This window comes from Perognathus longimembris, chromosome 6 (genome assembly GCF_023159225.1).
Source record: "Perognathus longimembris pacificus isolate PPM17 chromosome 6, ASM2315922v1, whole genome shotgun sequence".
Lineage (NCBI taxonomy): Eukaryota > Metazoa > Chordata > Mammalia > Rodentia > Heteromyidae > Perognathus > Perognathus longimembris.
In genome coordinates this window covers 43,017,831-43,043,133 of record NC_063166.1, presented here as the reverse complement: position 1 = coordinate 43,043,133, position 25,303 = coordinate 43,017,831, and the positions used below count along the sequence as shown (strand labels likewise).

Here is a 25,303-nt window from a genome sequence, read left to right as displayed (position 1 = left end):
ATGGTTCTACATTTGCTCATTTGCTGTTCATAGTGACTTTTGTAGAATATAATCTCCATATGATAAATAATGAGAATTGTCTCTATAATCACACAGACTCAAGGATGCTGAGATCTGATGATATTAATTCAACGCCAACCTGAGCAGAAAAATCCATGAGACTCTATATTTCCAATTAACCAGCAAAAAGCTGGAATTGGAGGTGTGATTCAAGTGGAGTGCCTTCCTTGAGGGAAAAGCTAAATTAAATTTGTAATTAAATTTAAATTAAATTATTCTAATTTTGATCAGTTTGTTTCCCCCCATATTAACATACATGAACCATACAAGAGGGTTTTATAATGATAATATAATGAACAAATTCACTCTTACATTATATTCCCCTAACCTTCTGCCCTATTTAATACTGACCAGTTTCCTCTGATCACTCAGTGAAAGCTAAGAACCCTTTGTCAGGAAGAAAGTGCGCCCAGTACTTTGTCTTATTAAATATACTTTTTGGATATTCTAAGACCCTTGAGATATAACATGTTAGCATGCATAGATCCCAGAGCCTCCTTAGGGAAGACAGCATGAGGTATGTATTTTTTTTATTATTAAACTTTTTCTTTATTGTCAAAGTGTGGTATAGAGGGGTTACAGATTCATATGTAAGGCAGTGAGTACATTTCTTAATGAGCGCATTTCTTTTGGTTACCTCTCCCTTATTTCATCCTGCTTTTCCCTCCCCACTCCCCTCCACTCCAAGTTGTAAAGTTCATTCCCAACATGGTATCTAGTATCATTGTTCCATGTATTTTTTTATTTTTGTGGTGGTTCTGGGGCTTAACTAAGGGCTTGGAAAGACTGAATCTGAAGCCAGAGTTGTGGACTGGAAGTCTGAGGGTGCATTTGCTGTTGGTCATTAGCAACTTAGCTGATGTCATCCTGTGCCACTGGCTTCTGAGGAAGAAGGGCAGAGCTGCTGCAGACCTGAAGGCCTTTGAGGAAGGACATTGGCAAGAGCAATGGCCCTAAAGCATGGTGACTTTTTTTTTCTGGTCCTGGGGCTTGAACTCAGGATCAGTGCACTGGCCCTGAGCTGTTTTTTCCCTCAAGGCCATAGTACCACTTTGGGCTTTTTGTGGGTAGTTTATTGGAGATAAGAGTCTCACACACTTTCTTGCCTGGGCTGGCTTTGAACCACAATCATCAGATCTCAGCCTCTGAGTAGCTAGGCTTATTTATGGGTGTGAGCCCTTGGCATCCAGCCCATGGTGACTTTTGACTATGGAAATGAAGAGAACTGAGGGAAGGCATTGGGAGCCTGTTAGAAACTGATTGTGAGGCACAAGGTAGATTTCTAGGTGACTGCTGTAAGGCCCAGCAGTGGTGTGAAGTCAGGTGAGTGGATGGTATGTTCCTGAGGAGGCGGGAACAGGTTATACAAACCACATTTCGTGAGAACTTCACCCTGTTCTGTTTTTCATACCCTCTACTTTCCAGGAAGTGATTCAGGCATTTTGTTTCTCTGGTTTGGTAATGGTTGTGGCATAAGAAAATTTTTTTCTCATTAAACAGAACTGTTTTAATCTCCACTGCATGTGGGAAAACACAAGAGGGCTCTTGAAGAGAATTGCTTCCAACGACAGCAAAAGCCAGACAGAGCTCTTTGTAGTAATTTTCATTTCTACGCAGTTAATTGAAGTGTTAGGCCTGGGTACCTCATGAGTAAAATAGACTGAAAAGCCATTTTGGTTGTAATGCAGATCTTAGAATCATCAGATAAAGTGTATGCTGAGAGAGTTGAGTGGGTTGAGCCCTGGTCTCTTCAGCTGCTTTAATCCGCTTTGTTTCTCTTGGCTTTTCACGATGATTGTTCTACAAGTGAAGCAACCTGGGAGGCTCCTGGTCTGGAGGCTCTCTACGGAGTCTATTCGGCTGTCTTCCTCTTGCCTTCAAACAAACTTTGCTGTGTACTTTAAACACTCTGAAGAAGTTGGTGTACTTTTAAGACCTTCTGACAGGAAGCCCTGTGACAACGGCATTCGTGTTACATAAGTTGAAAGAAATGCTTCATTATTTGACTCATCATTTCTGATAAAAAAAATGTTATCTGGTTTTCCAGTTGACTCATACTTTTTGTGTGAAGTGAGTTTTGAAAGTATTGCAAACAAGTGCAGTGGTGTATACCTGTATTCCCGAGCCTCAGGAGTCTGAGTTGGAGGATCACTTGAGCCAGGTGTTCAAGACTAACCTGGGCAACATAGCAAGACCTTGCCCCCTAAAAGTTAAAAAAAAAATACAGATAGTGTTCAGAATTCTATACTGAGTTTAAGCATCACAAAAAAGTGGACACAGAGAGAGTCCACATTGAAGGGGTAGATAAATGGACCACTGTTCTCAGTGTTAGCTTATTGGACCAGGGAAAGCATCTGAGCAGTACCTGCAAGCTATACTCAATTTCTGTGACAAATGAATTAAAAGCTTATACAACTTGGTAGATTTGACTCTAGTGGCACAGTTAGAGTACAATTCAAGTCTGTTCGGGTACTTGGAAGAGAGAGGGAGATGTGGAACCAGGAGACCATAACAAGTGAACACTGGAGAGAGGAGATGGAGCTGTTGGCAAAGGAAAGAGAAGAGCTCTTTAGTAGATTCTGAGCACCGCTGTCCTGTATTCATGCAATAAAGCTCCCTCTTCAGAACTAGCTTGGGTGGGTTCCACTCTCTGCTACTGATCTCCATCTCCACATCAGCTGGTCCCTAGGAGACATTCAAGGAAAACACAGAGCTTCATCCTTCATAACTACATTTCCCAGAGTTGATATGGGTTCACATTCTCCAACCACCTGATCCTTTTCATCTCCAGAGTTGGAATTCTACGTTTTTCACAGTCTGTTTCAGAGTCCTCCTGGCTGTCCTTCTGGTTGAAGTAATAGAGATTGAATTGAAGGGTCTTTTGTTTCGAAAGCAAGGACTGGCTTAGTATATAGTTCAGTAGTGCTTGCTTAACATTGGTAAAATATTGTTTTTGATATCCAGCCCCCCCCCAACTTAAAGCTCAGTCTACTTTGTTGGGAATTAACAGCTTTTGTGCAATACAACCATTAAGGTCTCTGTTATGTGGAAAAGTGTCCTTGATTGGGTTTGTTTGCTGTAGTGCTGAATTAACAAAGAGCCACAAACTGAGTATCTTCCATCATAGGTATTCAAAATCCATTGTCTTCCAGTTTTAAAGGCTCATTGATGGTTGATCATCAATTTGTTTGTCAACATGTTTGGATTAGAAGATTAGTAAAACACCTCAGATGTGTCTGTGAAGATGTTTCCAGAGACCACTAGATCATGAAGGCTCTCACCTAATTAATGGTTTGATCCATTGATGGGTTCAAAATGCGACTAGACTATTGGGAGTAGCAAAACTGTGGAAGGAGGGGCTGATTGGAGGAAGTGAGTTGCTGGCACGTGCCTCAGAAGGGTAAATCTTGGCTCTGCCCCTTCCTGTTACTCCTCTCTGCTTTTTCTTGCTGCCATGAGGTGAGCAGCTCCAATCCACCAGGCCCTTCTGCTACAATGTTCTACAGACGCAGAAACAATGGACTTAATAGACCGTAGAAACTGTGAGCCATGTAAATCTTTCCTTTTTATGAGATAATCCTTACAGTGATGACAAGTGATCCTAGCCTAATTAATACAGGCTAGAAATGCAAAGTGATGTCATCAGCAGGATTAGTCTCTCCCTTGCAGAATCAAAAACGGTGACTTTTCACCTGCATTCATAAGTAGTCCTCTTCTCCCAGTTGTCTTCACCTTCTCTTCCAACTGTGGTGCCTGATGCCAACTCCTGACTCTGTAAGGGCATCAGTCAGATTGGAACAGGGCCTATCCTTATTTGGTTACCTCTGGAGTGACCTGGTCCTTAAATAGAGCCATACCATCTCAGAACCAGGTTAGCACTTCAACATAAGAGTCGGAAAACACAATTCAACCTATAACATTTGTGTTTTTCACTGTTCTAAAAAATTATTAGCCAGATGCCATTGGCTGACGTGTAATCCTAGCTACTCAAGAGGCTGAGATCTGAGGACTGTTGCTAGGCCTAGGTAACAGATCTAAGAGACTTTTAACTACAGTTAGCCACCAAAAAGCTGTGGCTCTAGTGGTAGAACACTAGCTTTGAGCAAAAAAAACCTGAGTGTGAGGCTCCGAGTTTAAGTCCTTGTGCCTTCATAAACACACAAAAACAATCAGATCATCATTATGAGCTGAACTGTAGTACTAGCTGAGGCAGAAGGATTGAATCCAGAGAACAACATAGTAGTACCTAGTCTACATATATACATATTACATACATCATAATACATACATAACTTAGAAATGATAGTTTTAAATCTCCATGTCCCTATCAACAGTTTCAGCTCCCCTCAAAGCCAGAATCATTCCATCCTTACTGTCCCACCTCTTTGAATTATTCTGAAGTAGATTGAAATCTTCAGAGATGAGCCTTGCTAACGTGATAAATGGCTACAAGAGTCTATAAAAAGGATGGTCTTTGTAATTATATTCCTTTGTACATGTGTATTAGAGGAGTCACAATATGCCAGGATGTTACAGTGCTAGTCTCTAGGAGGTGGGGTTCCAGGTAATTTTTAACTTCTTTCTTTATAACTGTTTGATTCTGTTGGTGGAATGAGCCAGTGTTTTGTAATCAGAGAACAAAACAACTAGCAGAAACATAGTTATTTTCTGAGGCAAGAGATAGTATTTTCCTTCTAGAATATATTTCATAAGCAAGGAAGTGCAAACTAAGCCACAAGTTGGTAAAAGACTTTACCAAGAGGAAAGAATAGAAAGCAAGGTTTCTGTTCTGCAAAGTGAAGCATCAGACCACCAGCAACAAAGAAGTGTCATCGCTGGATAAAAAAGATATGCTTTTAGGGGATTACTTAGAAATGGACTGTTTTGATTTTGTTTTTTCTTAGTGGGCTTTGTTGATTAGTTGTTCCTTCCTTGGAATGGGTTGAATCTAACTGAACCACTTAGTCCTTTCTCCTCATTTCACCTGGCTATTGGCATTTGTTTCTGCCTTGCTTCCTTAAAGGGGACCTTCCACACAGGGCCATGAATCTTAGTATTTAGGGTCCTGAAATGCAACAGGATTCTCCTGAGTCCTTACTCAGGAGAAGTGAAGAACAGTCCTGCTTTGCCTCTAAGGTAAAGCTGCACCACCTCTTGGCTGGGGAGAGCAGAAGAGTACACACTTCCAAACCGCCCTCCCCACTTCACTGGCCATGCAAATAATCTCCACTAGGAATCAATGGTTCCAGGATACTGTTGTGATGGGGACTGAGATTCTGTGACACAGATCTACTTGGGAAGGAAGTTGGAGCAGTGGCAAATGGAAAGCCATGGGCAAATCCAGCCCAAATTCTGGTAAGAGGGGAGAGACCTCCTGTGTGTGAATGAGTTAAGGTGCTAGGATGGAGGACTGTGAGGCCAGGGCACCCAGAGTCAGTACAGCAAATACAAAGCCCTGAATTCAATCCCTAGTCCCAGAAAGAGGGATGGGAGAAGGAAAAAAAAAAAAAAAGAAACATGATCACCGCTTTGAAGAATGCTGGGCCATGATTAAGAGACCAAATTTAAGAGTTTATAGAAAGAAGAACTGAATACAAATGAAAGGTGTAGAAAACCTATTCAATGATGTGACAGTGAACATTTACCAATTATAGGGAAGACTTGGACACCTAAGGCATTTAGAAGTCCAGATAGACATGGCCAGGAAAGAGCCCCTCTCTGTTCACTGGGGCTCACATGCCAAGTGTACAGGACAAGTAAAAGGTATGGAAAACCACAAGAGAAAAACCTGAATTGACTTACAAAGGTACACTCTTTAGAATTATATCAGAACCTCTCAAGAAAAACCCTAAAAGCCAAGAAAGCATGAAATAATATTTTTCAAGCCCTGAAAGTAAATAACTTTCAACCAAGATTACTACATTCAGCAAGATTATCCTTTAAAATTGATGGAGGAAAAGAAAAGTCCTTCCAAGATAAACCCAGATGAAAGCAATTCATGACCCTAAGTGAGCATGGCAGAAAGTTCTTAAAGGAATCCTACAAATCCATAAAGAAAGAGAGCTCAAGAAAGAATAAGTTTCTGGAAGTGGTGCTGTGGCTTAAAGTGGTAGAGTGCTAGCCTTGAGTGAAAAAGCTCTGAGTTCAAACCCCATGACTGGCAAGGAAAAAAAAAGGAAACATTAAATTTCATGAGAGAAATAGATGAGAAGAAGGAAAGAATCAAATGTTCAACTCAGTAAACTAAGATGAATAAGAAAAAAAAACAGTATTCAAATCAGAGAGGGGAAAAACACAGTAGTACTAGCAGGAATTACCTTTAAATGGTTTTTAACTCTCCAATTAAAAGATTCAGTCTTGCTGAGGGGATTAAAAGAAAGCAAGATTTGTTTACTTCTTGAAGAGGTAAACTTCACAAAGATGCACACAGATTGAGACGAAAGGATGGAACGCTATATACCAAGAAAATAGAAGCCAAAGCAACCAGAGAAGCTATATTCATGTCTGACAAAAAGACGAAAGACTTCAGATCATAGCCAGATATCGTGAATTTCAGTAATTCTAGCTATGTAGGAGGCAGAGGCTGAAGAGTTCAAGGACAGCTTAGGCAAAGGCTTCAGCCAGACGCTGTCTCAGAAACAAATAATAGTAAGAGTTGAGAAATGAGATTGCATCAAATTAGCAAGCTCTGCCCAGCAAAGGAAATAGCTACCAGAGTGAAGGGAGAGAGCCTGCAGAGTTGGGAAAAATCTTTAGAAACTGCTCATCTGGGGAAGAAGCTGGAGGGGGGTGGAAGATGAAAGGGAGATGAGGAGTGAACGGGATTGATGTACTTTATATGTCCTCCGTGTACAATGATGGAAATGTCATGTTGTGTAAACATTGACGTACATGTGTGAAAATGCCCTCATGAAGGCCATTGTATTGTACGATTAGTATACACTATTTAAAAACATTTAACAAGCTAATCTATGTGGCTTTGAAAATTCACCTGGCTGCTCTGAATTGAGACTTTTCTCCCTGCTAAAGGAAAGAGCCAGACTTCCCACAGAGCCCTGAGGTTTGTTTGTGTGAATGTTAGAATTTCACATTTCCTGAGTAAGGAAGGACTGTGTCTTTCGAGTTTGTAAAGATGAAGTTTATGTTTTGTGTTTGTGCAGTGTGGTGGTGGTGGTGAGGGACATGGGTAGAAATGACAAAGGGGACAGGTCCTAAGAAATGCAGAGGACCCAACCCTCTGCAGGAGGCTTTGCAAATGTGTGTGTCCAGCTTTGTTGCATTTGCCTCTGCTCTGGACTGCGAGCTGGCTTGTAAGCATCATTGAGGCCTCTTGTTAGGGCTGGGCATGTTAGTGGTTGAAACACAGAAGTCTGTGTCTGAAGTGTGCCGTCAGGTTCACTTTCCCATCCATCCCCCTTATCTCCTATGATCAGACCTGCCACTAAGATGCTGAATGTATTTAGTAACTTTTTAATTTATATTAAATTAAATTAAAAAGAGGGTACAGAGGGTTTATAAGTACATGAGTTGGGTAATGAGTACATATCCTTTCCATATAGTGTCTTCTCTTCCCTCCCTCTCTCCTAGTCTCTCCCTTCCTATCTCCACCCATGAGTTGTATAGGTCACTTTCATCAATGTCCAGTGAGCTCTGTTGCTGCACTTTTTCACCCTTTTTCCCTCGAGTTCCCTTCCACCCTCCAAAAGATGCTCAGTGTCATGCATCTGGGGACAATACATGCATCTTGACTGTCAGCTTTCTGGAAAGGAGAGGAGTGCCTCCTAGATGGCCAGTTAGATCTGCCTATGTAGCACTCTCCTGGGAGAGAGGGACTTGGACGTGCACTTACACACCTTTAAAAGGCAGGCCTGAAGGCATAAAAAGTAATTTCAGAGCTAGATGCTATGGCTCACACCTGTTATCCCAGGAAGGTGGTGATTGGGAGAATGAAGGGTTGAGGCCATGCTGCTCAGTGTTAGTGAGCCCCTCATATCCATCAATACCAGGTATGGTTGCACCTTCCTGGTATCTCTCAACTACATGGGAAGATGTAGGTAGAGGGATTACAGGCTGAGGCCTGCCTCTTTCAAAAACAGAAAAGTATCTGAAAACTGGCCCAAATGGGGTAGAATGTCTGTCTGGGAAGCCTGAAGTCCTGAGTACTACTGGGATATAACCAGTAGGTCAAAATAGCACCACAACAGCTCATAAATGAATTTGCCATTGGAACCACAGCCTGTAAAATCAGACCAAAACCTTTGATCTGAAATTCATGTAGGATCTACATCTCCTAACATAAAAGCGCAAACCTCCATGCAGTCACAAGTCACCAGTTGTCTAGAACATCATCACAACTTGGAACAGAAAACATAATGATCTGAGCTACAACAGACGGATCAAATGTCAGGTTAGACAAGAGCGATGAGGAAGAAGCCAAGAAAACCTAGAATGGAGACTGCTTGCTTGAGTACATATGTACTGTGAACACTGTTGCCTACATGCTGCAAGCTGAACTTTTCTAGAACTAAGCTTTTGGTGCTTTACATCCTTGTGAAACACCTGGGAAACATAAAGGAAGCCCCTGATATGACTGGTAAGGAGAAGGCCTGAGAAGGCTAGAAGTCCCTCAAGATTAACCTTGTTTGGAATTCATCCACATCCTATGTGGTCCCCTGATCCTGACTCCCAGTGAGAAAAAAAAAAAAAAAAAGCTTTGGTCTCTCCCACGTACAAGTTGCCTTGTGGCCATACTCTGTCATTGTATTTTTGTGCACTTTAGTTCCTCCCCCGTGGATTTTTAGTAGGTGGTCATGGGTAATCACTTGTGCAGTGACTCCTAAAATGGTGTCATATTTCTTTTCTGTTCATCACGTGGGCAGGTCCTGGGGAAAGACTTGTTGCTTTAATCCCTTCAATTTCAACAAAAGCCTATGCAGGCCTACGTGATAGCCATTCTCAGTGTCTTTCTGACCTAACCTATTTTCTCTTCTGAAAGTGTCTTTCTACATAAACTTTACTACCCTTAGTAAATTTTGCTATCACTACAGTTACATCTCAAGTCTTCCCTGAAATCTCTCACTGGGTACAAAAGTGGAGACAGCTGTATTGAACTTCTGGAACCCCTACCTATTTGGGAGCTCAGTTAGGCTTGAGTACAGCTCCTGAAGTATAGCAAAGTCTCTGTGTTGTTCCAGACGCTCTGTGGTCCAAAAAGCTGAAAATACCATTTTGGCCCTCTCCCCATAGGGAGTTGAGGAACTACTGAATGTTTTGTTTCCCTGTGATCTCTCCTCTTCTTTTTTACCCATTTGCTTTTCTTCTGATTCAAAGTATAGGGCATTTCTGATGTTGGTAGCTTCTCCTTCAGTGTCTTTTCTATATTCTTCATTAGTAACCCATAAATGTGAAGGGTATGGTAAGTTCAGAGAATCAAAAGCTGGAAGTTTGAACCAGGTGCCCATGGCTCGCACCTGTAATCCCAGCTCTTCAGGAGACTGAGATCTGAGGATCACAGTTTAAAGCCAGCCAGGGCAGGAAATTCCTTGGAATTCTTTTCTCCAATTAACTACCAAAAAGTTGGTATTGGAAGTGTAGTACAAGTGGTAAAGTTCCAGTCTTGAGTGATAAAGCTAAGGGACAGTGCCCAGGTCTTGTGTTCAAGTCTCATTACTGGCACAAAAAACAACTCTGAAAGTTTGTTGTACAATGTAGGGAATGGATTCAGATTTAATAACTCAGGATGGCTAGAAGGTAAGGAATTTGAGGCAAAACATTCAAGGAATCTGTGTATTGATGGCCTCTGTAGAAGAGTTGGTGTATGTTTCAAGATGTTTCTATGAGGAGTCATATATGAGCAGTGTCTCCCAGAATATTAACATAATGGTGAGGTCAGTGAGGTCATTAATGAAGACAGTGAGCCCTTGTATGTGGTTTTAGTTCTAGAAGCATAGTCAGTCTCTCTCTCTTTCTTTCTCTCCCCCCCCCCCCTATAGTTTTAAAGGACATTGTATAAGTAGAAAAGTGCCTAAGCTAACCACAGACCTATCTTCTGACCCAGAGGGGAGAATTACACTAGCCTGAGGAGAAATGCCAAGCCAAAGCTGGCGTCAGATTGTCTGAGCTACCTCTGAGCAAAACAGATTGAGTTACTGAAGGCCTCGGGGGAGACTGAGGGGGTTCTGCCAACCAAGATGAGCAGCTGCAGTTCCTAAATCAGGATTGGGAATCAGGAAGCACTTTGCTCTGGTCTTGTGGACATAATGATTGAATACATAGATGGATAAACATAATTGTTGTTATATCTGGCCTGTATTAGAACTGGACTCCTCAGATCCTGGAAACTCTGTATCAGGATTTGGCGAAGTATTGAAGACCGACAAGGCCCTGGTCCCTTTTCAGCTACCTTCACTTCTGTGTTTGAAAGAATTAAACTTGTTGAGTGGGATGTCATAGCATATGGGTCTTTGCTTCTGGATTTCAGCTTCTTTAAGCCATGTGCCCACTAGATCCTGATAGCATTGAGGTTTGTAATGCCTAGGCTATTGTTTGTGCTGACACAGCCTGTGAAGATTAGCTTCACCTACATTTAATCTCTCACAGCCTCAGAGGAGATACTTGCAATGTCTTTGACACTGAGTTTGGGACCCATTTTTGTGCAAAGGTGGTACGATGGAGAGGCCTGTGAGTGGGGGAGCCACATTCCAGGAAGAATGGGATTGTTTTTAAACACAGTGTGCCGGGCTAGATTTACCTCCCCTAGTGCGGGGATGCTAAGCTTACTCCCTTATCAGTGCTTCCCTTTTCACCCTCTCCCCTGGGCGCCCGACCCGCGGGCGGCCAAGATGGAGCAAAGGGACATGGGCAAGCCTGAAGTGCACGCGGCCGAATGAGATCCCCTTTTCCTCCCTCCTTACCCACCAAGGAAGCCAGGCGCAGACGGATCTCGGAGACACTTCGGAGAGCAATCCGGTTTAATCAGAAGGGGTTTACAGAAATATAATGATGATGACGAGGATTGAGCAGGAGCTGGCGATAGGCTGGTGACTTTGTCCATCCAAGAGCAGCTCCCAAGGACCTCCCTCATGGGCTAACGTCACTTCCCATAGTACCGCCCTCTGGGCAAAGCCCCCGTGCTCGCTGGTGCAAGGTGGGGGGATGGTCTCAAAGCTATCCCTTCTGGTTCTGGACCCAGAAGGAGATAGGTGTGGCTCACTTCCACACTGCCCCAGGACTGGGGGAAGGGTGGCGCCTTGGGAGCGCTCTCATCGCCCTTCCCCCCTTAAGGCCAAAATGAATTCCCAACAACAGTGGATGGAGTCTTTGGGGAACTGTGTATGCCTCTGAGTTGAAACTTACATAATAAAATGAGTGATTCAACTGAGTTGGCTAAGTGGAAGGTGTGCCTTTGTTTTCCTTCCTTGCTGATCTTTGGAAGGAGATGGGAGCTCTTAGAATTTTTTCCTGGAAGTTTGGGTGTTCACTGTCTTTCAAGGCCCACCTTCATCTTTTCATTTGTACCCTTAGTTAAATTAGATCTCCAGAGTATGTTAGGGGCCCTTCTTCATGGCTCTGGGCATGTGTGAGCATTGGAGCTGATATGCAGCTCCAGAACCAGGAACCTTCCTTTTTTTGGAGTCTGTTGGAGCTAATATAAAGTGAAGATCAGAGGGCTGGAGCGTGGCTTAGTTGTAAAGCACTTGCCTACTATGTGTGAGGCCCAGGGTTCCATCCTCAGCCCTATCAAAATAAATAAAAATAAAGCAAAGATCAGCTTTTATGATATCATTCATTAAAAATGAGATTTTTTGTTTGTTTGTTTTGCGAGGGGGTAGGGGAAGGGGCTAGTCACTTAGGCCTCATGCCTGCAACCCTAGCTACTCAGGAGGCTGAGATATGAGGATTGACGTTTGAAGCCAGCCTGGGCAGGAAAGTCTGGGAGACTCTTGTCTTTAGTTAACCAGCAGCAAGCGAGAAATAGAGATGTGGCTCAAGTGGTAGAGCACCAGCCATGAGGGAGGGGAGGAAGGGAGAGGGGGAGAAAGAGAGAAGCCCAGTGTTTGACACAAAACAGCTAGGCTTTTTTATATCTTATAGAGAAGGGAAGAAAACCGAATCTGTAGGAAGTGGCTTCTATGTGCCCATTTCTATGCTGCACTCATTTTATTTTATTTATTTTTTATTTTTTATTTTTTGGCCAGTCCTGGGCCTTGGACTCAGAGCCTGAGCACTGTCCCTGGCTTCTTCCCGCTCAAGGCTAGCACTCTGCCACTTGAGCCACAGCGCCACTTCTGGCCGTTTTCTGTATATGTGGTGCTGGGGAATCGAACCTAGGGCATCGTGTATCCGAGGCAGGCACTCTTGCCACTAGGCTATATCCCCAGCCCCTCATTTTATTTTTAGAGTTCAGGTTGTTAGGAAAGATGAGGCACCTGGTTATTACCAAGTCTGTCACATAGACTTCCTCACGGGGGCGCTGTTGTCACTCAGTCAGCAGTCCTCTGTGATGGATGGAGCTGGGTCCAGGTGCCTCGGGCATTTAGTACTGCACACCTCCCCCTCAGTGCCAGTAGTCTCCTGTCCTATCCCACTGCCACCTCCCCATGCCTGCAGAAAAGGCTGCCTGCCTCTCCCACAGGCACTGGCTCCTGGTGAGTACAAGTGAGTGCTTCGCAGAGGCCTGACCTGTGATTCTCCCCTGTGGCAATATATAGGACATGCCATCAGCCAATTTTATGCTTTTATTACTTAAGATTACTTAAATAACATTTTATGTGTGTGAAATAAGTATCCTAAACTCTGTCATTGGAATATAGCAATGTTATTTTGTTGATTAAAAAATGAGCATATAGGGCTGGGAATATGGCCTAGTGGCAAGAGTACTTGCCTTGTATACATGAAGCCCAGGGTTCCATTCCCCAGCACCACATATATAGAAAATGGCCAGAAGTGGCACTGTGGCTCAAGTGGCAGAGTGCTAGCCTTGAGCAAAAAGAAGCCAGGAACAGTGCTCAGATCCTGAGTCCAAGGCCCAGGACTGGTAAAAAACAAAACAAAACAAAAAACTGAGCATATATTCTATGTAGTTGTTAGTGGTTTGATTTTACACCTAAGCATGATAGTACCGGCCATTATAGTAAAAAGATACATTGTGTGCTTAGTTATAATAGCCTTTTTTTTTTTGGAAGTCCTGGGGCTTGAACTCAGGGCCTGAGCACTGTCTCTGGCTTCCTTTTGCATAAGGCTAACACTCTACCACTTGAGCCACAGTGCCTCTTCTGGCCTTTTCTATATATGTAGTGCTGAGGAATCAACTCAGGGCTTCATGCATGCTAGGCAAGCACTCTACTGCTAAGCTACATTCCTGGCTCATATAGTTCTTTTTTGGAACACATCATTTGTTATTTATTTCTTTTATGCTGATACTGGTGCTTGAACTCAGCCTCATTCTCTTTCTTGGCTTTTTCTCAAGGCTCAAGTCTGACACTCTACCACTGGAACCCCACTTCTACTTGTGACTTTTTGCTGGTTGAGTAGCTAGGATTACAGTCATGAGCCCCCAGAGATGTCTATCTCATTTTACTAAGAAAAAGTTTTATGGTAAGAAATTGTAGAATATGCTGACTACTACCAATAGTTTGAAATCTTTTTCCTGTTAGCACTTTACATATATAGCTGACTATCAAGGGATACTTAGACATTTTATCTTGTTTGAAATTAAATGTAACTAGTTGGCAGTATTTCTTGGCAAGGCTGAACTGATTATACAAGTTATTGTCCTTTAATAAATCTAAAGATTTGGAAGGCTAAAGCTGAACTTGCATGTACCTAGTGTTAATGTGTTCTTTAGACTTTATGTCCTAGGTAAGTTCATGTACTTGAGATTTGGTTGGTTCGTTGGGTAGATGGTCACTGTCTTTGTCTGTGTCAGTGGGCAGCACTGGTGCGGGGCCTTGCTTACACATTAGCATAAATAATAAATAAGTTACAAGTTAAGCAGAAGGGAATAAGTACTGTGGAGAAAAGCTCAGGTTGGTGAGGAGGATAGAATGTAAGAGATTGGACTAGAGGATTGATTTTCAATTACATAGTTTGGGAAGCACTCTTGATAAGGCAACTTTTAAGCAAAAATGGGTAGGGGCAGAAGTGGATAATTATTTAAATCCTCTTACATTATAGGTGCTGTTTTTAGAGCCAGACTGGCTCGATAGCATTTTTAATCTGTAAAACCCAATGTACTCGGCTAGATTATGGGTATAGACAGTAAAGGGAGGCCGTTGCCCACCATGTTAATAAATGTGCAATGTGTTTATTAACTTTGACTGTTTGTGTGTGTGTGCGTATGCGCATGCTGTAACTGAAGCCAGAGTTCTTTCCCTTCGTTTTACTCAAGGTTCGTGCTCTCGCAATTGAGCCCCATTTCCATTTTTGGCTCTTTGCTGGTTATTTGGAGATAAGAATGTCGCAAACTTTGTTTTCCTTAGTCTGGTTTTGAGCCACAGGCCTTGGTTTTCAGCTTCCTGAATAGCTAGGATTACAGATGTGAGCCACTAGTGCTAGATGCCTTTGACTTTTAAAAGAATTATTTAGGTGTAATTGGGATACATTGTCTACACAAGAGGAAATACCCCATTAAGGTCCCTTTTATATACCAAACATACACTAGTACACATTGTAAAAATGAATTTGATGTAATGGTACTTGTTTTTGTAAGTGAGATTATTACAAGGGATGAGCTTTTTTGGAGGTGGAATATCAGGCCTTATGCTTGCTAGGTAAGTGTCCTTTTAATTTTTGTTATTTTTTTCAAATAGGGTCTCGGTTTTTTGCCAGGGGCTGGCCTGGACTTGATTTGTCTATGTACTCTTCCTTGGTAGTTAGGATGACAGGTGCACTGACACACCAGCTTTTTATTGGTTGGAATGGAATTGTGCAAACTTTTGTCCAGACTGGCCTTGCACTATAGTCCTCCGACTTTTAGCCTCACATGTAGGTAGTATTACAGGAGTAAGTCATCAGGCCCAGCTTTTATTTTTTTTAAGCAGTGAATGATATAAAATAGCAGCCTTCCTGAAAAAAGGATATGAAAGAGAAAAACAAGCATGGAGTAAGTTGAGGTCCAAGTTCAGTGGTCCATAGAGAATTATTGGTTATTACGTCTTTGCACCTTTAACACCACGATGGTGACAGGCATTCTCTGGGGACAATCATGACAGAGGATGCTTCATGCCCAAGACAGCTCTGGTGGGAACACTGGCAGGGCAGTGGGCAGAGTGCACACCCCTGACTTAGGACAGTTTCTTTAGCTCCTTCTCTTCTTGGAATGACTAATTAGTGGATAGAGGATGTGCTAATAAGCACTTTATGTACACTATCTTGTTTAATGTGATAAGTTGTAAAACACAAGGGGGATGAATTTCACAAGATACCATTAAATGCCTTTTCTAACTCCCCTTGGAATTTCTTTCTCCTTGATTAACCAATTCAAAGACAAAAATGGACACTGTGATTTTATTTTATGATAAGCTTAAGGAGATTGAAGCCAGCATATAGATAAAGTTATCTGGTGTAGGTTTGTCTCAGCCTAATCTGATTAGTGCTGGATTTTCTACTGATGGTTTTCTTTTTCTTCCTGGTCAGCTCCTATGCCATTCTGTGATGTGGCATGGCTCAGTCCTGGCTTCACTGTGATTTTATGGAACAAATGCCAGCTCTAGATTTGTCTTCCATTCTTATCTCAGAATTTGGCTGTCCACAAGTAAAGGGCCACAGCTGTGGGGAATCCAGGTAACACCTTTGGTTAAGGGAGAGTCAGAGCATCTCTGTTGTCTCAGGTAACCTCCCATGCATAAGGAAAGAAAGTGTATGTGTTATGGGAAGGTGTAGGGATTCTGTGGTTAATGACTTGATATTGAGCCAGCTTTTGCAGGTATGTAAAGTGGTCCTGATTGTTCACCTCTGTCATCCTTTCTTTTTCTGGCCCGAGTGACTTCGGGCACATGGGCCTCTGCAGTCAACGCGGGCTCAGCAGAGGAGCAGCGCACAGTGAGTGTTCCTGTGATTACTCTGCTTGATGATTGTCCAGTTTGGAGTTTCAGGGCTGGCTCTCCATTCTTTGTTTTTGAGAAGAGATGTTCCACCCTCACCTTTTCACCTTCTCTGTTTTCTAGATGATGAACCAGGTGGAAGGGCAGCAGAAGAACCTTGTGCACGCTATCGAGTCCCTGCCAGGCTCTGGCCCCCTCACTGCCTTGGATCAGGACCTGCTGCTCCTGAAAGCTACCTCCGCTGCCACCCTTAGCTGCCTTGGGGAGTGCCTCAGCCTGCTGCAGCAGAGTGTGCGCCAGGCCGGTCCGCCCAGCCATAAGCCTGGTGCCTCAGGTAGACCCCTCTTCTCCCGGGCTGTGTGCTTAGGATGCACGTTGCCTGCATGTGTGTGCATGCACGTGTCTGTCCCCCATTTCCTTCCTCCTTCCTTCTTGTCTACGTCTTTATCATCTATTCAACTACCCTTTTATCCAAGTGTGTCTGCATTGGATATATTTTTATTTTACAGATCAGAAGTACATTCTATAAAAAGTACAGCTAACATGTATAGACTCCTTTTGCTGAACTCCTTCACACTTGTTAGCATCGCTCTGTGTGTCTCATTGCAATTATGACCTTTGCTGTCAGTCTTCTGTCTTTGAGCCATTGCTATACACACTTTTGGTCCAGTGTTTCCCTGGGTGTGTCACTTCACATGACTTGCCCCCTAGGCCTGATGCCCTCTTTCACCCTTCCCCCCACTGCCTGTAATACAACTTTGGGTGAGAGTTTGTTGATAATGCATGGCAGAAACATTTCTAGTTCTTTATCCAACAGCCAGAGACAGAATAGGTTTCAATTTTTTTTTAAGATACTAAGATTTTGAGTTCAATATTGTGCTTGTTAAGCAGATACTCTACCACTTGATCCATGCCCTTATCCCTGTCCTGTCACTTTAGGATCTCTGTGCTGTTGCCTAGGAGCTTGCCTTAGACTGTGATCTTCTCACATAGCTGGTATTTCAAGTGTGAACCATCTTGCTGGCTTGTTGGCTGAAATAGGGTCTTGGCAATCATTTGAGTTCCATTTGAACTCAGTAAGCAGATAAACAAGCATTAGTAAAAACTAAACTCAATAATAAAGGACAAAATAGCTTGATATCTATGAGTCATATATGAAGTCATAAAAAATGTCCTCCTGGCCTTTGTTACCCAGGATTCCCCTAGGTGCCTCTTAATTAAATGAGGGGGCAAGGCAACCTAGGTTGTAAAAGGTACAAATGAAAGCTGAGTACCAAAGGCTCATCACACTTGTAATCCTAGCTGCTCAGGAGCCTGAGACCTAAGGTTCAAGGTTTGAAGCTAACCCAGGCAGACAAAACCAAGAGATGGTCCAGTTAATCAGAGGAATGCTGCAAATGGAAGTATGGCTCAAGTGGTAGAGCCTTGAGTGGAAATGAGAGTGCAAGGCCCTGAGTTTAAGCCCCTACCACCATTTACTAAGGTCTGATCCCACCAGTTTGAGCCATGGCTAGATATCTGAAATTCTTACAAAGTAGATATTGCCATATCCATTTTTCAGATGGAATGCTGAGGATCAGAGCTGCAAAAGGACTTTTCCCATGGATACTCAGCTAAGACACCCAGGTGAGAGGCAGGACTTCCATCTATGATGGATGCCTCTTCCTGCGGAGGGTTCTTTGCTGTACCCAACACAGCCACCCACTGGGCTCTGGGTTGTGAGGCAGTGTCTGCCTAGCACTACACTTCTCTCAGAATGAGAGAATATAATGAGTATTTTTTTTTTTTTGCCAGTCCTTGGACTTGAACTCTGGGCCTAGGCACTGTCCTTGAGCTTCTTTGGCTCAAGGCTAGTGCTCTGCCACTTGAGCCACAGCACCACTTCTCACTTTTTCTGAGTAGCTTATTGGAGATAAGAGTCTCACGGACTTTCTTGCCTGGGCTGGCTTTGAACCATGATCCTCAGACCTGAGCCTCCTGAATAGCTAGAGTTACAAGCATGAGCCACTGGTACTTAGCTTCATTTCATATTTCAAAATAAATTCAGCCCAGGCAAGCAAGTGCATGAGACTCTTATTTCCAATTACCCATTTAAAAAAAAGTCACAAGTAGAGGTGTGGGCTCAAGTGGTAGAGCACTAACCTTGAGTAAAAAAATCTAAGGAGAGCACCCAGGATCTGAGTTCAACTTCAATACTGGCAGAAAACAAAGAAAATACTTATTTCTGTCATCAGAAAAGTTGCAAAAATAATGTGGAAAGTTCTCACATATTCTTGTCCACTTATATGGTAACATTTTAAGGCCTTTGCTTATAAGGGTGTAGAAAAGAATATTGAGATGCTTCGTCCATTTTACAGGTGTAAAAATCTTTGAGTAGATGTTTTTCCTTCAAAAAGGATATCTTGGGCTGGGAATATGGCCTAGTGGTAGGTAGAGTGCTTGCCTCGTACACATGAAGCCCTGGGTTCGATTCCTTGGCATCAGGTAAACAAAAAAAGCTGAAGTGGCACTGTGGCTCAAGTGGTAGAGTGCTAGCCTTGAGCAAAAAGAAGCTAGGGACAGTGTTCAGGCCCTGAGTTCAAGCCCAGGACTGGCAAAAAAAACAAAACAAAAGAAAGGATATCCTCCTACACAGACAACACAATGAGCAAAAACAGTACAGAAATAGAAATATACTTGTGCTCCCATTCTACAGACCCCACTAGTATTGTGTGCTAGTTTCCTCTATACCTCGTCCTCCTTTTCCTCCCCCACCCCCTTTCTTTCCTTCTTTCTTTTCCGCTTCCTTTTTCTTTTCTTCCTTCCTTCCTTCCTTCCTTCCTTCCTTCCTTCCTTCCTTTCTTTCTTTCTTTCTTTCTTTCTTTCTTTCTTTCTTTCTTTCTTTCTTTCTTTCTTTCTCTCTCTCTCTCTCTCTCTCTCTCTCTCTCTCTCTCTCTCTTTCTTTCTTTCTTTCTTTTTTTTTTGGTGCTGGTTCTGGGGCTTGAACTCAGTGCCCAGGCACTGTGCTTGAGCTATTAGTTCTCTACCATTGGAGTCACAGCTCTACTTCTGAGTTTTAGTGGTTAATCGGAGATAAGAATTTCACAGACTTTCTTGCTGGGTTGGACCTAGTCCTCAGATCTCAGTCTCTTGAGTAGCTAGGGTTACAGGCATGAGCCACCAGTGCCCATCTCACTTTCTCCTTCTTAAACAAATGGAGAAGGGCTAGTTGCAGGGGGTCCAGTCTTGGAGAGGATCTGTGTGTATTAAGCATACAGCCAGAGAGCCCCAGCCTGCTCTATCTTTTCTGTCTTATGTGGGAGAGGAACATCAGGGCAGAAGGTTCAGCTAGATTTCTGCACATTTCTGATCTGGAGCCTCAGGAAGACCCACAGTAGCTTGTGAACAAATCCATTTGGCCTGAAGATTTGGTCTATGGTTTCTCTTGCTACCCCCAAAGGGCCCATTCTTTCACTAGAAAATGGGAGTTTGACCTATTTTCTTTTCATTTTTTGTGCCATCCTGGGGCTTAAACTCAGGGCTTGGGTACTGTCTCTGTGCTTCTTTTGGTTAAGGCTAGTGCTCTATGACTTAAGCCACACCTCCACTTCCAGCTTTTTGGTAATTTATTGGAGATAAGAGTCTCATGGACTTTATTGTCTCAGCTGGCTTTGAATCTCTATCCTCAGATCTCAGCCTTCTGCATAGTTAGGATTGCGAGCATGAGCTACCAGCACCTTGCTTGAGCCATTTTCTTATTCCTAAAAATCATGTCTTAAAAGACATTCCTCGGAGAAGGGGTGACATTGTTCAAAAAGAAATATGCTTATTACCTGACTTAGGAAATGGCAGCTCCTTTGTACGCTTGAGTAATAACAATTTAAAAATTTTAACAAATTCTTCAGAGCTAGGTGCTGATGGTGGCTCATCCCTGCAATCCTAGCTACCCAAAAGGTTGAGATCTAAGAATTGAGGTTCAAAGCCAACTCACACAGGAAAGTCCATGAGACTCTTAGCTACAGTTAACCATCACAAAGTTAGAAGCAGAGCTGTGGCTCAAGTGGTAGAATACCAGCCCACACACTTCTTAAAGGACACTTTCCAGAAACCTTTTTCTTTTTTTCTTTCCTCCCAAATTTTCACTGGGTCTCCGTAAGGGCCCAAAGGTACAAAGCTCAAATGATAGAATTTCAGATATGACATCAGGTTGAAATTGCATCCATTTGGGAGGAGGGGAGACTGAGTCCTGAGGTCTGGTTGTATAAGAAAGATATTTCCTTCATGTCTCCCCATGCAACCCCATTGTACAACTTCCTTTTGTAAAAAATATACTTTTATCAAAAATTGTGGCTTATGCAGAACAGCATTTATTGTCTGTCTCTCAACTTCCTGACCCTTTTAAAAGTTATAGCCCTTGTAGCAAAACAGCCGGTTTTGAATCAGTCTGCATGTGCCCTTTAAAGCTCAGGGACAGTGCCCGGCCCTGAGTTCAAGCCCCCAAGACAGACCAGCACAAAAAAAAACTTGCGGATTCTTGCTTAAGGTCTCTTGACTCTTCCTCCTTATTTTCGCCCTTCTCTAAATCACAGGTTAAGTTTGGTTCTTGGTGTTTGCTGTGCTGTAGCATTTCATTCTGTCTTCTGGGAAATGTGTGGCTTTGGAGCCTTTGTTTACAAATGCTGCTTTCTCTGGTGTTCATTTGGCCTCAAGAACATGGGGCAACTAGACTGACATCTGAAAATACATTAGAAAGAGTCAGCTTTTCTTCTGTATATTTTGGCTCTCAGACCTGTCTCTGATTTTAACATTAGATATATTAAGATAATATTAGGTATGTAATGCTTCTGTTTATGGAGAGGTTTGTAATGAAAATTAATAAGATGGTTTAGGTTTTTGGTCAACCTTTAAGCCCCTCTCTTGCTGTTCTAACTAAGGCTATTTCAACAGCTTGATGAGACAAATGCCTGATTGGAGGGGAGCAGGGTTCCTGTTTTCAACAGCCTACATGCGTGCATCAGTGTACAAGGATGAGCCTGTATGCTTAGCATATGGGTGTCAGGGTTCCCAGTGTGGGGCAAACTGGGCCTTTCAGGATTTGGGAGGATGGAGAGCTTTGTCACCTCTGTTTGAGGTTAGTTGTTAGCTTGTGAGCATCATTCAGTGAGGTCAGATTGAGAAGAGACCCTGGTCACCAGTCAGGCCTGGAATAGTGCCAGGTAAGAGCCTGGCAGACATGCCTGTTGGACCCATGGTGGGCTTGCAGGTAGAGGATGCTGGAGTCAGCTGTCAGGACACAAGATGGCAGAATACTGGTGACAGCAGTGACAGCACAGCTGCCCTTGGATGTAAATGGCAAACAAGCAAGACACAGACAGTGCTGATTTTTCTGCAGAAGCTCTCCATCTCTGATTTGTAGGAGTGGCTTTGCTAAGCCACTCTCTGTTTCCCCATTGTCAGGTTTAGGGCAACCAAAAAGGGTTAAGAGTCGCTTTCCTGGACTTGGCTTTTACCTGAGGACTTCACTCTCTACAGCTCTTTCCCTACCATGTGGAGCCTCCCTTTGCTTTCTGTCTGCTCCTTACTCCCTCACATGTGCTGCTCTGAAAATGTCCAGTAGTGAGGCCCATGTACCTGTAGCCCATCAAATACCCACTGGTAGCTCACACCTGAAATTCTAGCTACTCAGGAGGCAGAGATCTGAGGACCCTAGTTCAAAGCCAGCCCAAGCAGGAAAGTCTGTGTGTGAGTATTTTTTATCTTCAATTAATCACCCCAAAAAAGCTGGAAGTGGAACTGTGACTCCCATCCTTCCTCCCTCCTTCCTTTCCTCCTTCAATCCTTTTCCTCCCTCCCTTTCTCCTTTTTTTTTTTTTTGTTCCAGTCCTGGGGCTTGAACTTAGGGGTTGGGCACTGTCCCTGAGCCTTTTAGCTCAAGACTAGTGCTCTACCATTTGAGTCACAGCTCTGCTTCTGGATTTTTGGTGGTTAGTTGGAGATAAGTCTCAACAGACATTCCTACCTGGACAGGCTTCAAACAGCAACCCTCAGATTGCGGCCTCCTGAGTAGCTAGGATTACAAGTGTGAGCCACTGGTGCCTGGGCTGTCTTTTTGAATGTATACATGTATCCAAAGCTATGCATCCCAAGCTGGCCTTGAATTCACAATCCTCCTGCCTTAACTTTCCAAGTGTTGGGATTATAAATAGCACCACCAGGTCTGTCTTAAGAATATCTTTACACGGTTTTTGCATGGAGAGTGTCATAGACTATTGAAGATTTGGTGGAGGCCCTGAAGATCACTTTGCATCCCCCTGTGGAGCTGGGTGTGAGAGTGGGCTGCCTGGGGTGTTGTCCTGGGCCTGTCCCTCCTGTGCTTGTCATGCCTGTCTCTCCGTCTGCCATGGGCAATGCAGCAGCATCCCTTAGCACCAGGTGTTAATGCACTGACACTGGCAGTCAGCCCTCCTCTCCAAATCTGTAGACTTTGATTTGTACCCTCCCTTTTGTTTGTCCATCTCCTAGCATTTATTTTAACAAAATTGAAGAGTTGGAACAAATGTGTGGCTCAAGTGGTAGAGTGCCATTCTTGAGTGAAAAAGCCAAATGAGGGCATGAGGCTGCCCTGAGTTCAAGTTTCAGTATACAACCATAGAGACACACACACACACACACACACACACACACACACACACACGCAGAGTCATGGTCTATTGCTATAGGGATGCCTTTTTGGTGCCTTAAACTATGGCAGTCAAACGGACATGGTGTGAAATTTCCATCTTAATGGTCTCTATGTTTACACACCAACAGTGCTAGTACTTTTAATACTGTGATTTTATGAAATCTTCACTCTCTACCCTGTAACTCCCTCCCTCTTGTCTTCTCTCAGCCCCTCACAAATGGCCATTCTTCTTTTTGCTACTTTTGATTTTAGTTTTCTTAAAAATTTTTAGGTGACTGTGGAGATCCCTCTGGTGCCATGTGTTGTCTCTGAGAATCTTTTTTAAAATTTGTGCCTTGGCTGGGAATGTGTCTTATTGGTAGAGTGCTTGCCTAGCATGAATGAAGTCCTGTGTTTGATTCCTCAATACCACATAAACAGAAAAATCCAGAAGTGGCACTGTGGCTCAAATAGTAGAGTGCTAGCCTTGAGTAAAAGAAGCTCAGGGACAGCGCTCAGGCCCTGAGTTCAAGCCACAGGACTGGCAAAAAAGTGTGATAGTACTGGGGCTTGAACTCAGCTCTAAGATGGCTTTTTGGTCAGGCTGGCATTCTACCACTTGAGCAAGATTTTCACTTCTGACCTTTTGCTGGCTTGTTGGAAATTAGAATCTCTCAGATTTGACTGCTCAGGCTGGCTTTGAACCATGATCCTCAGATCTCAGCCTCCTGAGTAGCTAAGATTATAGGTGTGAGCCATGAGTTCCAAGCTATCTCTAAGCATCTTAATAGTCCTTCATTGATTTAGCACATAGCATCACACACTCTCCTAGATCATGTTTTGAGCTCTAGGGCTGGCTGTAGAATCAGCAGCAGTGACCCTAGGCAGTCCAGAAATTGAAGTAACCCAGAAGTAAATGAGTAAACTGGCTAAGTGCCAGCAGTGTTGGGGCCCTAGAGACAGTAAACAGTGATTGAACAGGAAGTCCTTTGGGGTTGTCTTTGACAGAAATACCTTACCTACCCCTAGATTTATTCACACTGTCTCCTCTTCCTTGTGGGGGTGGTGTAGAGAAATAGTACTTGGGGAGGAAGGAGCAGCATTGGCAAAGGCTCTAAGACTGAAATGAACTTGGCCCATTTGTGGAATAGGAAAGAAATATAGTAGAATACATGGGGAGGAAAGGAAATGAGTCTTTCAGGCTCTTAGGTACAGAAGAAAGTCAAACAGTTTAGATTTTATTTCAGTTGCGATGAAAAGTCACTTGAGGCTTAAACAGCAAAGTTATATGATCTAGCAGATTATATTAAAAAGACAAATTTTGTCAGGTGCTGCAGCTCACACCTGTAATCCTAGCTACTCAGGAGGTTGAGATCTGAGGATCATGGTTCAAAGCCAACCTGGATAGGAAAGTCCATGAAACTCTTTGATTAATTACCAAAAAGCCAGAAATGGAACTGTGGCTCAAGGGGTAAGAGTAAAAAAGCTCAGGATTAGAGCCTAGGCCCTGAGTTTAATCCCTACTACAGGGGTGTGTGTGTGTGTGTGTGTGTGTGTGTGTGTGTGTGTGTGTGTGTGTGTGTGTGCACGCGCACGCGCGCGTGCACACAGGAGGCTAAGATCTAAGGATCTAAGCTAAGAGACAGCACCTAGTTCCTGAGTTCAAGTACCAGAACACACAGACAAGAAATTTTGTGTACAAATACATACTTGGGTTGCGTAACGCTACACAAAGACTTGCACACACATACAAGCCTCCAGCCCTTTCTTTGCCCTTGCTATTTTGCTCCATCAACCAGATTCCTTTGGGTACTGAAAGTTTGGGTACTCCTTGGAAGTTTTTCTTTAGGTCATTCCAGTGAGAAGGCTAGTGGACAGAACTCCTTCAAGGAGATGCTGGCAGGTTTTCTCATTCACATGCATGGGTCTCTGCTTCAGCCGGTCTTCCTCTATCATTTATCCTCACTTTTAGATGGGAACACCACTTAGAAATCAGCTGAAAATGAGGCCTATTCATTCTCATAGCAGAATGGCTGTGGACATTCTATAGTAATACATGACCCTAAAAGATGAGTATTAGAGGAAAAGGTCTTCTTATCTCCCACAGGGGCTTAGGGAGAATTAGAAAGATGCATTTGTTTACCATATCTGTGTGGATAACATGTCTTGGTGGAATGGAACGATGGAATTTCCTGTTACCTGCTAATACCTGGCCACATAGAAGTGATGTTTTATGACTACACTCTGAGCACCTGTTGTGAAACCTGTTGTGAACCATGATGCCATGGTTATGGCAATTGGCATTTAAACCTTTTTCTCCAGTTTCATCAGTTTTGCTACAGTCTGACTTTGGGTTTTTGTTGTAAATATTTAAAATTATTTTTTGAAGTTAAATAAAATCATTTTTACCTGACATTGATTTTTTTTTAATCAGTGGAGATTGTTTCTGTCCAGGGTTGGGAATAGAAACAGCCTGTGATGTTCTGATTCATTCACTCACTCATTCATTCATTCATTCATTCATTGCAGTACTGGAGTTTGAACTCGGGGCCTTATACTT

The 25,303-nt window shown here is 43.1% G+C and overlaps 1 protein-coding gene across 3 annotated transcripts in view; it reads left to right on the top strand.

The window, feature by feature from the left end:
* Positions 1-25,303, top strand: part of Osbpl10 (oxysterol binding protein like 10) — a 254,445-nt gene that overhangs the window by 170,150 nt on the left and 58,992 nt on the right. For all 3 annotated transcript variants that reach the window (XM_048348609.1, XM_048348608.1, XM_048348610.1), the window contains one exon: positions 16,227-16,437. In XM_048348609.1, coding sequence (XP_048204566.1) covers positions 16,227-16,437 — 211 coding nt within the window. The remainder of the gene's footprint in view (positions 1-16,226; positions 16,438-25,303) is intronic.